The sequence below is a fragment of the Bidens hawaiensis genome, unplaced genomic scaffold (assembly GCF_021521415.1).
Source record: "Bidens hawaiensis isolate Kalapana, Puna unplaced genomic scaffold, B.hawaiensis_p1.1 tig00047703_1, whole genome shotgun sequence".
Taxonomy (NCBI): domain Eukaryota; kingdom Viridiplantae; phylum Streptophyta; class Magnoliopsida; order Asterales; family Asteraceae; genus Bidens; species Bidens hawaiensis.
The window spans coordinates 36041-50427 of NW_027498545.1; the positions used below are offsets into that span (position 1 = coordinate 36041).

The 14387-nt window shown below is 36.4% G+C and overlaps 2 protein-coding genes and 1 pseudogene across 3 annotated transcripts; 2 read left to right on the plus strand and 1 right to left on the minus strand.

Annotated features, from left to right (window-relative positions):
* Positions 1-2541: 2541 nt before the first annotated feature.
* LOC143597183 (uncharacterized) lies at positions 2542-3299 on the plus strand. The gene has a single exon (XM_077075763.1). The coding sequence runs from the start codon at positions 2542-2544 to the stop codon at positions 3208-3210; it is 669 nt and encodes a 222-aa protein (XP_076931878.1). The 3' UTR covers positions 3211-3299.
* A 55-nt stretch (positions 3300-3354) lies between these two features.
* Positions 3355-5808, minus strand: LOC143597185 (methylthioribose kinase-like; annotated as a pseudogene). The gene is made up of 5 exons (XR_013146846.1): positions 5307-5808; positions 4160-4334; positions 3881-4073; positions 3584-3798; positions 3355-3513 (listed from the first exon to the last, which is right to left on the minus strand). The product of XR_013146846.1 is annotated as a methylthioribose kinase-like (transcript).
* Positions 5809-11247: 5439 nt separating this feature from the next.
* LOC143597186 (triacylglycerol lipase 1-like) lies at positions 11248-14267 on the plus strand. The gene is made up of 9 exons (XM_077075765.1): positions 11248-11436; positions 12144-12254; positions 12328-12468; positions 12554-12664; positions 12752-12895; positions 12977-13017; positions 13106-13185; positions 13666-13761; positions 13840-14267. Exons 1-9 carry the CDS (start codon positions 11281-11283, stop codon positions 14166-14168), a joined length of 1209 nt encoding a protein of 402 aa, XP_076931880.1. The 5' UTR covers positions 11248-11280; the 3' UTR covers positions 14169-14267.
* The last annotated feature ends 120 nt before the right edge of the window (positions 14268-14387 follow it).

Consider the following 14387-nt stretch of genomic DNA (forward strand, 5'->3'; position numbering starts at 1 on the left):
AGCCAAGCCCGAGCTCGATTAGGCTCGAGCTCGGATCGTTTAACTTACACAGAGCTCGAGATCGGCTTGTTTCGAGCTCTATTTTCAAAACTCGAGCTCGGCTTGTGAGTAGATTTTTAAGCTTGAGCACGGCTTGGGCTCGGCTCATTTATTATTAACAATTATTTTTTATATAATTATAATTATTTTTATATATTTTTTCTATAATAATTTTATGTATAAAATACTATATATTATTTAGTTATTTTTATTTATATTTTCATAGCATTATATATATATATATAATTATTAAATATATATCATTAAAAATTATATAAATGGCAAGCTCGTTTAGCTCGCGAGCTGGCTCAAGCTCGGTAAGTGAAGCTCGGGCTCGTTTATTAAATAAGCTTATTTTTAGGCTCGAGCTCGGGCCCAATTAAGCTTGGCTAGGTCGAGCTTTTTAGCGAGCCGATCTTGAGTAACTCACGAGCAGTTCAACTCGTTTGCACCGTTAGATGTTTTTGGTGTGATTTTCTACCATGTAACACTCGGTATTTATGGGAAACCAAAAATCAAACACCTTTTAAGAATAATTTAACTCAAAGTTGTAGCATTAATGGTTTTGAACAAAATTTATTCATGTTTGATTAGTTGAGTTGAAACTCTTTTTATATACTTAATAATAAGTTGAAACTCAACAAAAATAATGAATTTAACTTAATTAGGTTTTTTTTACATCAAAGTTTCATCTTTACATGGTATTTATAAAGATTTGAATTCACAACCTTCTATTTATAAAAGAAACACCTTAATTTAATTGGTTAAAACTAATTAAGTTTAAATTAAATTAAATTAAATTATTTTTTTTTCACATGTTTTGCAACAAAATAAGCTTGAGTTACCTGGCTTACACTAAAAATAAAAAAATTATATTAAAAAAAAACTGATATAATAAATTTAAGGTGGTCTCTAGTGGATAATCATATTTTTTTTAAACGACGCTCCTAATGTTTGAACCGTCACTATTATGGCTTAACTTAAACGAGTCAAACAAAGCAAGCCAATGAGTGAGCTCACCTTGTCTTGTTCAAATTCTCACAAATCGCAAGCTATAGAATAAGTGGCCTGTTAGAATTTTGTTTAAATTGTACTCAAGTATAATGCACACATCAAGTTGCTTTTTATCAATCTTTATAATTTGATTTTAAGCTTTAGCACCTGGAAAAAAATAGATTAATTGAGCATTAGGGTGAAGGGAGCAATGTTCCCACCACGATACCAAAGGTAGGGACGGTGTTTTAGTTGCTCCCACACCGCTACCTATCTTTCCTTCTTTGTTTCTTCTGCACTTCAGCACCACCATCTCGCTGCATGTGACTCTCAGAGTAAACTAGCGCTTTCACATCCATATCACTCATCCCACACCACCTTCTTGTCCAATGCCAAAACTACACCCACTACCTTACAGACTACAACTTGAAAATACCAACAATCACAATGAGAAAAATCTTTGCTACTTTTCTCATAGACAACCACACAAACACCTTGTGAGAACTTGAGGCATGGGGTCAGGACAGTTCGGCTCTTATACTTCCCATGTGAGTGCTTTGTGTGAAATTTGTGAGGCAGGATGGGACATGGGTTGGTTGTTTTGACTAGAATTCTTGTTCGGGTCTTGGTGAGCAAATAGGTGTTACCCGCACGCCCGACCCAGACCCTATTAATGGAATTCTCAGGACTTGAGAATAGACCCTATTTTAAATAATTGGGTTTGAACGGTTCGGCTCGCGCGGGTCTTACCCGGTTTATGCTCACCCTATAGGAGCAAACGGGTCTTACTCGCAATATCCAGGAACCGACCCTAATGTAATATAACCAGGTCTGGAGATTGCCAACTCATTTGTGAATTGTTGGTTTCACATGTGAAGCGGCCCATAAGTTTGGTTGCTTGAGTATTATTGGGTTTCCTAAGTGATGACATCAATTGGGCCACACAAGATATCGGTGGAATGACCAATTTAGCCCATATATATTGTACTCTTGCTATGGCCTGTGTGCCGTATTCCTCTTAGGGCTACCCTTGCTCATTTTGAGACTTGTTTGGGCCCAACTTGGTTGGATTCACATTATTATGTATCTCTTGTCTTGTATTATGTTTGGGCCCAACAAGTTTACTACTATACTATACCCTTTTAATCTTTTTTTTTTTTGGGTTTTATTATTATAAAAATTGCTATACCCTTTTAATTTTAATATTAGACTACTGAAACATTTTTAGAGTACAACATATATAAAGATTAAAAATGTAATTTCTTGTTAGCCATGTGGCCAGCCGGCCCCTTTTATTAAGGTTTGGCCATTTTTGATTGAAATGTGCAGGCTGAACCTTATTTTACATGAAACTATTAATAGATACACAAACAAAGAACAAATGGCCATGAAAGTAACAAAGTTAGCTACCGCAGCATCACACTATATATACATACAAGCAACTGCAAATACATCAACATGCAATACATACTTATGCATAACACAATGTCCAAACACACTAAAATGAAAATGGTCATGTCATTCATCCTAATTCTAGCAGTCTTACCAGCAACCTTTGCAACAGTAAGCTACAACATCACCAACACCGCTGCACAAACTCCAGGTGGGGTTCGGTACGAGAACCAAATTGGGTACAAGTTTACCAAACACACCTTAAAGTCCGCAAACTTATTCATATGGAGAATCTTTCAACAAAGAAACAAGGCCGATCGTGCAAACGTGGCAAATGTCCATTTGTTCCTTGATGACATGGACGGGGTTGCTTATTGTGAGGATAACGAGATCCACTTCAGCACAAACTATATTGCAGGTTATCAAGGCGATATCATAAAAGAATTTAGTGGTGTCATTTATCATGAAATGACACACGTGTGGCAGTGGTCGGGTAACGGGTCCACCCCCTTGGGATTGATTGAAGGGGTTGCTGATTTTGTGAGACTAAAGGCGGGGTACATACCGAGCCATTGGGTCCAGCCAGGGCAAGGTGACAAGTGGGACCATGGGTATGATGTAACCGCTCGGTTTCTTGATTATTGTGAGGGTCTTAGATTCGGGTTTGTGGCTGAACTTAATAAGAAGATGCGGTATGCTTATAGTGTTGACTATTTTGTTGACTTGGTTGGGAAGAGTGTTGATCAGCTGTGGAGTGACTACAAGGCTGCTTATAATCATAGTTAAGACATGAACAAGAAAGCTTAATTATGTTACATCCTTATTTAAAAGAAATGGTATAGTTTGAATTTTATGGTCAAACAGGAAATATTTAAACTTTACATATGCTTCTGTAATTTTGGAACATGTTACATATATTCAGGTGAAAGTTCCTAAACAGCAGAAATAACATCAGTAATGCTATCGAAATTTCTTCTTTTTTTCATAAGCGTCTTAGCAAAATCAAGAGCATGACGTTCACAGTCAGCTCGTTTGGCCGGTTCAACGATCGACTCGAAATCCTCAACATGAGCCACCCCAACAATTCGCCTGTTACATAAGTGATGAATAAAATAAAATATCAGAATAAGCTTAAAGAGTTGCATAAGTTATGAATCACCTTATCATTTTGGCAGCTGCAAATCCAAGTGAATCATGGAATAAACTGATCATATATTTTTGTTTTACAAGCTCCCAAAGCTCGGCATCTTTATAAATTTCATGGAGATATGCCTCGCCAGGCCCGTCTTTGTGTTTATCCCAAAGCGATGTAAACTTTTTGTGAAAAAGATTCCAAGTGTCGGATATGGTATTGATGATCCATTCTTTATATGTCTGCATTCATAGTTCATAATACTTGACTTACGGAACAAAAAATAGACACTAGTAACAATTTAATATGTTAAACTAGACATACTTTTCGGTCATCTGCATATCCATCTTGTGCAAAATATGCCAAAAACAGGTTTCCAATGAAAGCACCGATGTCAAACCCCATTGGCCCATAGAAAGAAAACTCTGGATCAATGACTTGAGTTGAATCTTGAGTAACCATGACTGAACTTGTATGGAGATCACCATGTATTAGAGCTTGTGTTCTCTCACAAAACCTAAAGAGTATCAAAATAATGGAATGGGAAATTAAAAAAAAATTAAAAATAGAAAGAACATAAAGCATGGTTGATTGAGTATGTACATAGACTTGAGCTCAGCAACTTCAATTTTCAACTCTTTGTCATTCCGAATAGCCTCGGCATCACCATCAAGATAAGGTGAAGTCCAACGGTTATGTTCAGAAATTTTTTAAGGATCTGAAAACACCACTTGTTCGGTCAGCCTGCATATCTCCACGTTTGCACAGAATTCGGCCACTGCACAAGGTAAAATCACATGTCATGAGCCTTAAAGCATACATAAATGTAATATCCGGCCAATATTGCCCACTTTTTGCACAAGAGCTCATGCATCATGGTTTGCTCCGACTCAATCACGATTAACCATGGATATCTCCACTTATCCACATAAAATGCGCCCACTGATAAGCTAATCCAAGAGTTAGCACACTTTTACATGGACCAGCTGGACAGAGAGAAACATGCCACAAAATACCAAAACATGAAAAAAGCGTAACTTGAGCTACAAGTGGCCAAGTGTGGTTACAAAGCTCATAAGGAGCGGACAAAATTGGTCTATATCCAACACGAAATCTACTGAAGATTTTCTCTAAATTTTAGCAATTTATAGTTATGTCCTTTTTAGTCTAAAACACGTAAATTACTAAATTGACATACTTTACACCAATGTTGTAAAAGTAGGTCTACAGGGCCGAGTACTCCTCGAGTAATCGCCACAAGGTGTAGTGCCGAGTTGAATTTTTTTTCTCCGCCTTGTTACGAATAATCGGTTAAAGGTGGTCAGCTAGGGCCGATTTTGACTTAAAAAAATAAAAATAATTCATATTTCTATAATATTAAAGAACGAATATCATTTTTTTTTAAAATTAATGATTAGCAAGTTTCAGAATAACTTAGTAATTAAAAATGTATTTCTTTTATTTATATTGATATTCACCTATTTTTTTATAAATATCAATAAATTTATGATATTTGACATATATGTATAATATCTAAAAACTAATTTTCTTTATATTTATCATGTCCAAGTACCATGGGTACACCCAACTCCCTAGTCGGTCAACCATAGCGACTTTTGCAACCATGTTTTACACATCCATTAAAGTCCTAACTTCAATATTTAATTGCCATTTTGTATTTGTGTCACAATGATAGTTGCCAAAACTTCCAAAAAGACAACAAAATATATATAATATAACAAGTGTTCACCTGCACTTTTGTGTTGTGTAGTCGTGAGATAAAGAAGAGACGTGTAAAACAAAGTGTTAGCCATAAACTCCGACATGTGTTCAGCCAGCAACGGGTACTTCACTCCAGAAACCAAGCCTTTCCTCAATATTATATGCGGCGGCTCGATATACCGCATCCCAATTAACGACATACTTCTATCAAAGTGATAAACTTCCAGAACATGTTTTGGACACAACTCATGCTGACGTTTAAGAGCCGTAGCTTCGAAGTACGATCGTTCCTTGGCCAACGGCCAAGACTCACCGATCAAACGGACATACGGTACGGCCTGTTTTATAACAACCGAACCCGATGGAGAGATGACGATGTAGACGAAATTGAGATTGCCGTCACCGACTTCTTTTATTTTGAGGTTGTTGAGTTCGTTACCGAGCTTGGAGGCTAAGGATGGTGTGGATTTGATGTATTCGATTAGCGATTTCCCGCCGAGTACTAGGAATCCATCCGTCGTCATCTTTTCCGGCGGTATGTTATTGTGGCTAATCTGAGGGGTGTTTTGAAGAGCAAAAGACGAATAAAGATGGAAAATACAATGAACCAGGACCACAACTTTTTCAAAACGAATTGAAATGTAACAGATGCTTGGAAATTACTTGTGTTCATTATTTATATTTTATATATATATTGTATAATAATCATAAAACAAAAAAAATAATAGTTTGAATTAGAGTTAAACACACGTGGTTTGTCCAAAAGAATTTTCCTGCTATTAACTTGATTGTAACACTCATGGTAAGCGAATGTCTCTTAAATTTTGAAGTTAGTTTTTTAAGAATAGCTAAAATACCATAATGTAAAACAACTTTAAGATAAAATTACAGAAATCATTGTCTACGTTTAAAAAAACACTCTAGTAATCTTTTACATTTTAATTTTGCAACACAATTCATCTTTTGGGCCAACTTCCTTTGTAACACAATTTTGCAACCCCATTCATCCGGTGCATGTGAAACAAATGTGAGCGTAAAAAAGTAATCCTACAGCCCTCCCCCTCCCAAAAAAAAATTTATTCAACGTTTTATCATCATATATACACGCACGCTTCTTTTTTCCTAGCCATCTGTTTATCTTCAATTGGTTTGGGGTTTTAACTTTCACGCAGCTACGCAAGCATGTATATCTGATAAATGTTTAGTATCATATTTAGAAAGTTTTTTTGATGCAGGTAAAGTGAGAGTTATGGAATTTCCTCATTTATGTGCTCACTGCTTCAATATGATATAATGTTTAGTAAGATTGTTTGCAGTTTGCTACTACACTATAGATATTGAAGTTTGAACTATACATATACATGAGTTATGAAATTTCCTCATTTCATGTGTTCATTTGTATTGTACCATATTTTTGGTTATTGGTTAAAAATTAGATTTTTATGCTTACAATTTATCAATTAAAAAACCGGCCAATTCTGGCAAAGGCAAAAACCACCTAAAGATCCATGGTTTAAATCCTAAAAAGAGTGAAAAAATTTGCCATTCATAAAAAAATGGGTCCTTTAGGTAGACGTGCACAAATCGGGTTCAACTGGAAAACCCGAACCGGTTCGAAACCGGTTTTTTCACACCGGGTTGTAAAATGGAACTGGTTCCAATCAAGAACCGGTTCGGTTCCCGACCCGAACCGATGCCCAGATATGCTAACTTTTATGAACCGGGTAGGGTATGAACCGGAACCGGTTTTTACGTAAAAACCGGTTCCACCGGTTTTTTTTGAAATTTAAATATTATAGCCGTTAGGAACCGGTTCCAACGGCTATATAGCCGTTTTTGACCGTTGGAACCGGTTTTTTAACTACAAATAGGTTATTTTCTTACTATAAATAGCAAGGTTTGTTTGTGTACTTGTTAAACCAATTCCAAAACTATAAAACACACTCCAAACCACAATTAACCTTAAACCGACAACAAATGGCAACTAATGATGACGTTGTTATGGTGATCGAAACAACAAGATGCCCCGATGTTTGGGTTCATTACGATTTGTGTCTCATGACCGACTCACATGAGTTGGCACGTTGCAAATATTGCTCGAAGTTTCTTAAAGCAGGGTCCAACTCGACATTACGAAAACATACGAATAAGTATTGTCGAGAAAAAAGAAGGTTGGAAGCTAAAAAAACGGAAGTGGGAGAGTCGTCCGGCTCTACAACCCAAAAATAAGTATTCCCGGATTAAAACGACGGACTTTGTTTTTTATGTTTTAGTTGTTATGTTTAGTATCGTTTCTGTTTTAATAATGTTTGTAATAGTTATTTTTTAAATAAATAAAATGTTCGTCGTTATTAAAAAAGTAACAAAAATTAATCATGAGTAACAAAAGTAATTATAATAAAACAAATCAAAACTAAATATTAGTTGAACAAGTTACAAATAATTTTACCAAAACAAATAATTACAACTCTTCTTCGTCTTCATTATCTTCTTCACCCTCGTCTTCGTTATCGGAAGAAACCCCGTCCTCCGCCTCCTCATCATGAATATGACGCTCTATTGGTATTTCGTCTTCAAAGTTCGCCTTGTGTTGTACACGATCCACCGCATCCAAATGGTCCTTTAGGCAAATGCAAACCTCTAGAGACTCGGGAGTTAGTTTTGTTCTTCGCATAGATAACACCCTCCCACTAAGAGAAAAAACCGATTCGGAAGCAACCGTTGAGGCTTGTACGGCAAGCAAATCACGAGCCATGGCGGATAGAATGGGAAATTCGTTTTGTTTACCTTTCCACCAAGCCAACAAATCAATATTGCGAATTTCGTCGACCGTTGCGCCCTCAACATAGTTTGCTCCACTATATCGACCAAGTTCGCTACTTGGTGTGTTTCCTCTTTGCCTCTTAGATGCCGATTCACGAATCCCATTCATCAAGTTTATAAGTGGGTCATTGCACGGCCTACTAGTTGTTGTTTTTTTCACAAAAGACGATCTCGTGCTTGGACCATACATTTGAAAATAATGGTCATAAAGGTCTTAAAGGTTTTTGTTGAACTTGTCCTTCGCTTCCGTCGACAACTTCAGGTCAATCTCGTGCATACCTAAGTTGTCGAATATTTCCTCAATCGTTGTTTCAACCCCATTAACATTCCAATAGGGGTTTAATGCGGCGGCACAAGTAAAGACCGGCGGTATGTTTTCAAAATATTTTATGAACTTTTCTTTCATCACCGCAACAATATTTTCGAAGAGTTTGTTCTTCTCCGCAAAGCTTTTAAAAACACAAGACATATAGTACAATTCTTGCAAAACCCAACAACTAGTAGGGTAATAGACTCCCGATAATTTTGTTGTTGACTTTTTGAACACGTCAAGATACTCCAACAAATAACCGACTTGGACCCAAACACTTTCCGGAAACATATCGGCCTCGCGTTCTTCAACAAGATTGTTATGAAAAGCTTGTAAAGTTTGGGGTTGGGCAAAAGCACACTTTAACATATGACAAGTTGAGTTCCAACGGGTTGGAACGTCCCAATTCGGCCCCAAATACTTTCTTTCAACCGACTTGCAATAGTTCTTATATTCAAGATGTCTTCTTTTACCACTTTTGAAGACATCTTGTAACATAAGTCTAAAGTATTTTAAATCATCACAAATGTTTTCATTGTCAAGACCTATTTGAACAACCAAGTTGATGATATGTGCAACACATCGGACATGAAAAAAATCCCCGAAACAAGGTGGTGAATATTTAATGATAACTTTTTCAGCCGCCTTAGTATTGTTTGAAGCGTTGTCAAACGAAATCGAAAATATTTTATTTCTCAAGTTGTAAGTCGTTATAACTTCATCAAGTAATTCAAACAATTTTTCGGCGGTATGTGGGAACGGGAAGTTTTCAAAAGCGATGGTGCGTTTCATCAATTGCCATGTCACCGGATCAACCCAATGAGCGGTGACACATATGTATGATTCGGGCAACCCGTGTGGTGCCGACCAAACATCGGTAGTTAAACTAACCATGGCTTCTAAAGAATGAAAAGACTCGATTAACTCTTTTTTAGCACACTCCTACAACCTGATACAATGACGTCTTAAGGTAGTACGACTTACATGTGTGTATCTCGGTTGTAGAGTTTCGCGAATCAACGACGTCAACTCCGGGTCATCAAAGTGGTTAAACGGCAAACCTCGTTGAATAACGAACTTTGCCATTCTATCTTGAACTTGAGTCGTGTTGTAACGAAATAGTGTACCATCTTTACCCAAGTCAATTTGATCGGTCGTGCCAATCCCTTTCGACGCCTTGCAATATGGCTTCTCGATGTGCTTTCTCTAAGTAGAGTTGGAATCGTGCTTTAATATTGAACCACATAGTTTGCAACGAGCCTTTTGATAACCTTCGTCATCCACAATCAAATCCCAATTCTTCCATATGTCTTGGTTGCGGTTATGGTTGACTACCGTAACAACCCTTGGGTCCTCCGTAACAGGAACGGGGGCAACACAAACACTCTTCTTAGCCTTCTTGTTAGTTTTTTTGATGGGTGCCATAATAATATTTAGTTGGATGGTCGGGTAAAGGAACGGGTTTGCTAAAGGAGTAGTATTTTAGTTTGTTTTTGAGTTTGGTGGTGAAACAAGTGGTGGAAACAAGTTATATATAGGTTTGGGCATCAAAAACCGGTTCCAACGGATCTATTATGTAGACGAAATTAAGGTTGCCGTCACCGACTTCTTTGATTTTAAGGTTGTCGACTTGGTTTCCGAGCTTGGAGGCTAGGGATGGAGTGGATTTGATGTATTTGATTAGCGATTTCTCGTCGAGTACTCGGAAACCCTCCGTGGTCATGTTTTACGGCTGGTTTGGAGTTGACGGCGGACGAGAGTTGAAGATTCTGTTTGGGGTTTTGGAGTGGCGTTTGTTTTTCAAAAAGGCGTTAATTGCGTTAGAAATATTTTTATAAAGTTAAGGTTGAACGAATATTATTAGAAAATTTAAAAGTGGAATAATCTGATTTGAGGCATGAATCATGCGTGTGGCACGTGGCGAGTTGTGATTGTAGGGATAATAATGCATTGAACCTGGACACTTCTTCTTCTGTTGGGCTGTGAAAGACGTGGGCTCAGAAAGGTGGGCTTGATAGTTTCGTAGGCTTCTGTTATGGGCATTGAAATCATGCCCAATAATGAGGACCAACTCAACTGATCAGACTATGGATCAAACATTCAGATTGTAGATAGAGCTAACACAAACCTGATCACACCTGTGAATACTAGAACAAAAGATGAAATTGAAGAATCGATGATGAAGTAAATCTATTCTATTACCTGACACAATCTAATGATAAATGTTTTTTTAGACTTCTTAAACATGACCGCATTTTGACTTAGCAGGCCACCTACTTATGCCCGAGCCCGCCCCTATAAAGCAGGCACTGACCCGAATTGTGGAACCCGATCCCGAAAAAATGTGATAGATTTGTTTCACGTTTCAATTTAAAAATCTGGAATCTAATAACCCGATTTGAAAAACCCAAAACCGTAAATTTCAACCCGAAGCACTCCTAGTTATTAGTAAAACAATAGCTTAGCCGTTTTGATAATCCCAATTAATAATCATATTTATAACCAAATTAATTATTTTATAACCGCAATAATCTATTGTTTAGTAGTTTTAAAACTCATAAAACCGAAGAGATTTTAATTCATTAATCCAAATTTATGAAATTAATTATTTATAAATCTTGTATTCTCTTTTCCTTCCCTCCCTTTTAAATAAAACTGAGACCACACTCTTTGGATCAAATCTGACTCATTTAATAAAAATTCAAAATATCTCCAGCAAGAGAGAGACTTCCAGATTCCGAAGCAATCATGTTAGTTCTTCCATAAGTAGAAGTTATTATTATTATTATTATTGGTGAATGTATCCAACCACCACCTGACTGACTGACTGACTGACTTCATGCCACTGGTCCACTTTTGATTCACTCCTATGGCCAAATCGCCGTTGCTGTTGACTATCGCCTTATGCATCTTCTCCGCCGAGTGCTTGCCCGTTGACTCCATCATCCAACACAGCCAGTCGTACGACGGCGGTTTGTGCTTTAATCTCGTCGACCCTTGGGGATATACTTGTGTTGAACACACCGTGAGTTCTCCAATGCTAGTTGACTTTTTCCCTTATTATTAACGTTGACTTACTGAAATAGCAACTTTTGTTGCACGCCAAGTGTTTGGTAATTTAACTACTCGTCATCATATGCTAAGCTAGATCAGGAAGTCTTGTTTGATATATTTGAGATTTCTTTAAAATAACAGTTACTTTTCTTGATTTCATTATAATTTGGGAGGGGAGGTCACGGTTCGGTTATTAGTCTCAACCAAATTAACCAATCGGTTTGCGGTTTATTCTGTTAGTTTTCGGTTTGGTTTCAGTTAATCAAATTTGTCTAAAGTTTTTACTTACAAATGCATGAAATGGTGGGCATAAAACATCAAATACATGAAATGGAGGTAAACAACCTAGAAATATATTAAAATATAAATGGTTCGATTCGGTTAATTTCGGCTAACCAAGGGTAAAAAAATAAATAAATAACTGGTAGCCGGTTTTCAGTTAATTTCGGTTCGGTTTCGTCGGTTTTCGATATGATTCGGTTAACGGTTCGGTTATTGCTCACCCCCAAATTATGGTAATTTTTACTTGAGAATGTTGAATTGATGACCAAAGATCTAATAGCAAGTGTTATTGATGAATCATGATCTGAATATTTGAGATTTTGTTTGTAATAATATGTTCATTTTGCCAATTTTGAAATCACTCATGTGGTAATTGTCTCTTGTTTATAATTGCAGGCTCAAACGGATGACGGTTTCTTGCTAGGTCTACAACGCGTGTCACCAGGCATTGTTAATTCGGGTGTAGAAAAATTGCCTCCTGTTTTACTCTTACATGGACTCTTTATGGTAACACCATACAATATTATTAATTTACAGCCTTACAATTTTAACTTTTAGATAACAATCTTAACTTGATTAGGGTGGTGATTGTTGGTTTATGGACTTGCCAAATCAATCATTGGGGTTTATCCTCGCGGACGGTGGTTTCGATGTTTGGGTTGGGAATGTGCGTGGTACAAAATGGAGCCACGGGCATACAACTTTATCAGATGGTGATAAGGTACACAAATTCTTTAATAAATTCAATCATTAATTATTTTATTATTAGTTTTTTGGCTAACTTGTTCTTTGTATCTTTGATTTAGGAATTTTGGGATTGGAGTTGGGAAGAAATGGCTCTTTATGATCTTGAAGCAATGCTTACTTACATAACTTCCAAAACTAACTCTAAAGTTTTTGTTGTGGGACATTCACAGGTCTTATATGCACTTCGTTTTTAGTTTTTATCATAAATTAATCCAATTAAGGAATATCTCTTTAATAATCTCCATTTTCTTTTTCAGGGAACGATAATGTCGTTGGCTGCTTTTACTCAACCTGATATTGTTAATATGGTTGAGGCTGCTGCGCTTCTTTCTCCTATATCATACTTGGATCATATCACATCTAAGTTTGTTCTTAATCTTGTGAATATGCATCTTGATGAGGTTTAATCTGATAATTTTTTTTCAAATTCAAGTGAACTTAAGTTTTTTTGAAGTTATAATACATCAACATTTTATTCACAGGCACTCTCATTACTTGGAATACACCAACTCAACCTGAAGAGGTTTTTTTTACTCTTTATATTTTATACGATTTTGTAGCTGTAATAATAATATCAATGATGATATCTAATTATCTATGCTTGTTTTCAGTGACATTCTCACCAATATTGTAGAGATGGCTTGTGACGGTGGGCGTGTTGATTGCAGTGATATGTTAGCATCTATCACAGGTTATTTAATAAAGGAACACAAATGGGGGATGTTCATGTTTGTTCATTTACTTTAACCAAACATCAACAATTAATCGAACGGATTTTTTGTTCTAGTTTGTTCGTTAAGAAAATGAACATGCTCGTTTGTTCGTTAAAAATCTTAATGAACAGTTCACGAACGTAAACAAACCAAAACAAACAGAAACGGACATAAACGAACATAGTTGAACAAACCAAAACAAACACAAACGGACATATTTATATATGGGCTTGTAATTTAAAGTGAAAAACACAATATAGATAAAAATTATAATATATATTTGAAATTTTCTAGTAGTATTTATTGAGCATAAACGAATGAACATATATGAGCGAACGTAAATGAACGATAACTAACGTGAAATAAACAAAAATGAACAAACTTAACTCCATACAATTCACTAAACGTTTGGGTCGTTTACAGGCCTGCTGTTGTTACTTTTTATTCGCGTCTTGCAGGTGAAAACTGCTGCTTCAACAGTAGTCGTGTCGATTTCTATCTTGAATATGAGCCTCATCCTTCATCATTAAAGAACTTAAAACATCTTTTTCAAAGTACGGTCCTTTTCTATATTATAGTTCTATTATGCAAAACAATATATTTACTTTGCTAAAGCTATTTTTGTCGTGTAGTGATACGTAAAGGTACTTTCGCAAAGTATGATTATGGGACTCTAAAGAATTTACTACAATATGGACAATTAAAACCGCCAGCATTTGATCTTAGCCAAATCCCTGAATCGCTGCCTGTATGGATGGCGTATGGGGGAAATGATGCGTTAGGAGATGCGGTCGATGTGCATCACACGATAAAGGAATTGAGATTAACACCAAGTGTCTTGTTTCTTGAAGATTACGGCCATGTAGATTTCCTATTGAGCACAAGAGGATATGACGATCTTTATTGTAAGATGATCAGCTTCTTTAGGTCTTGTGGAAATGGGATTTCAAGTAGATCTTGAGATATACAAATATGACTGTTTTATTTTTGGGTGGCAAAATAGGCGGGTTGGGTTAAGGTCAAAATGGGTTGTTTTCAGAATAGGTCATAATGTGGAATTTGTCTTTTGAGGCATTGTATATTTGACAAACGTTCATAACTGAATGTATATTACTGTAAATGGGCTTGCTATTTGCTAACACCGAATTCAGGCCACCTTGAATCTAAACCTTTGTAACAT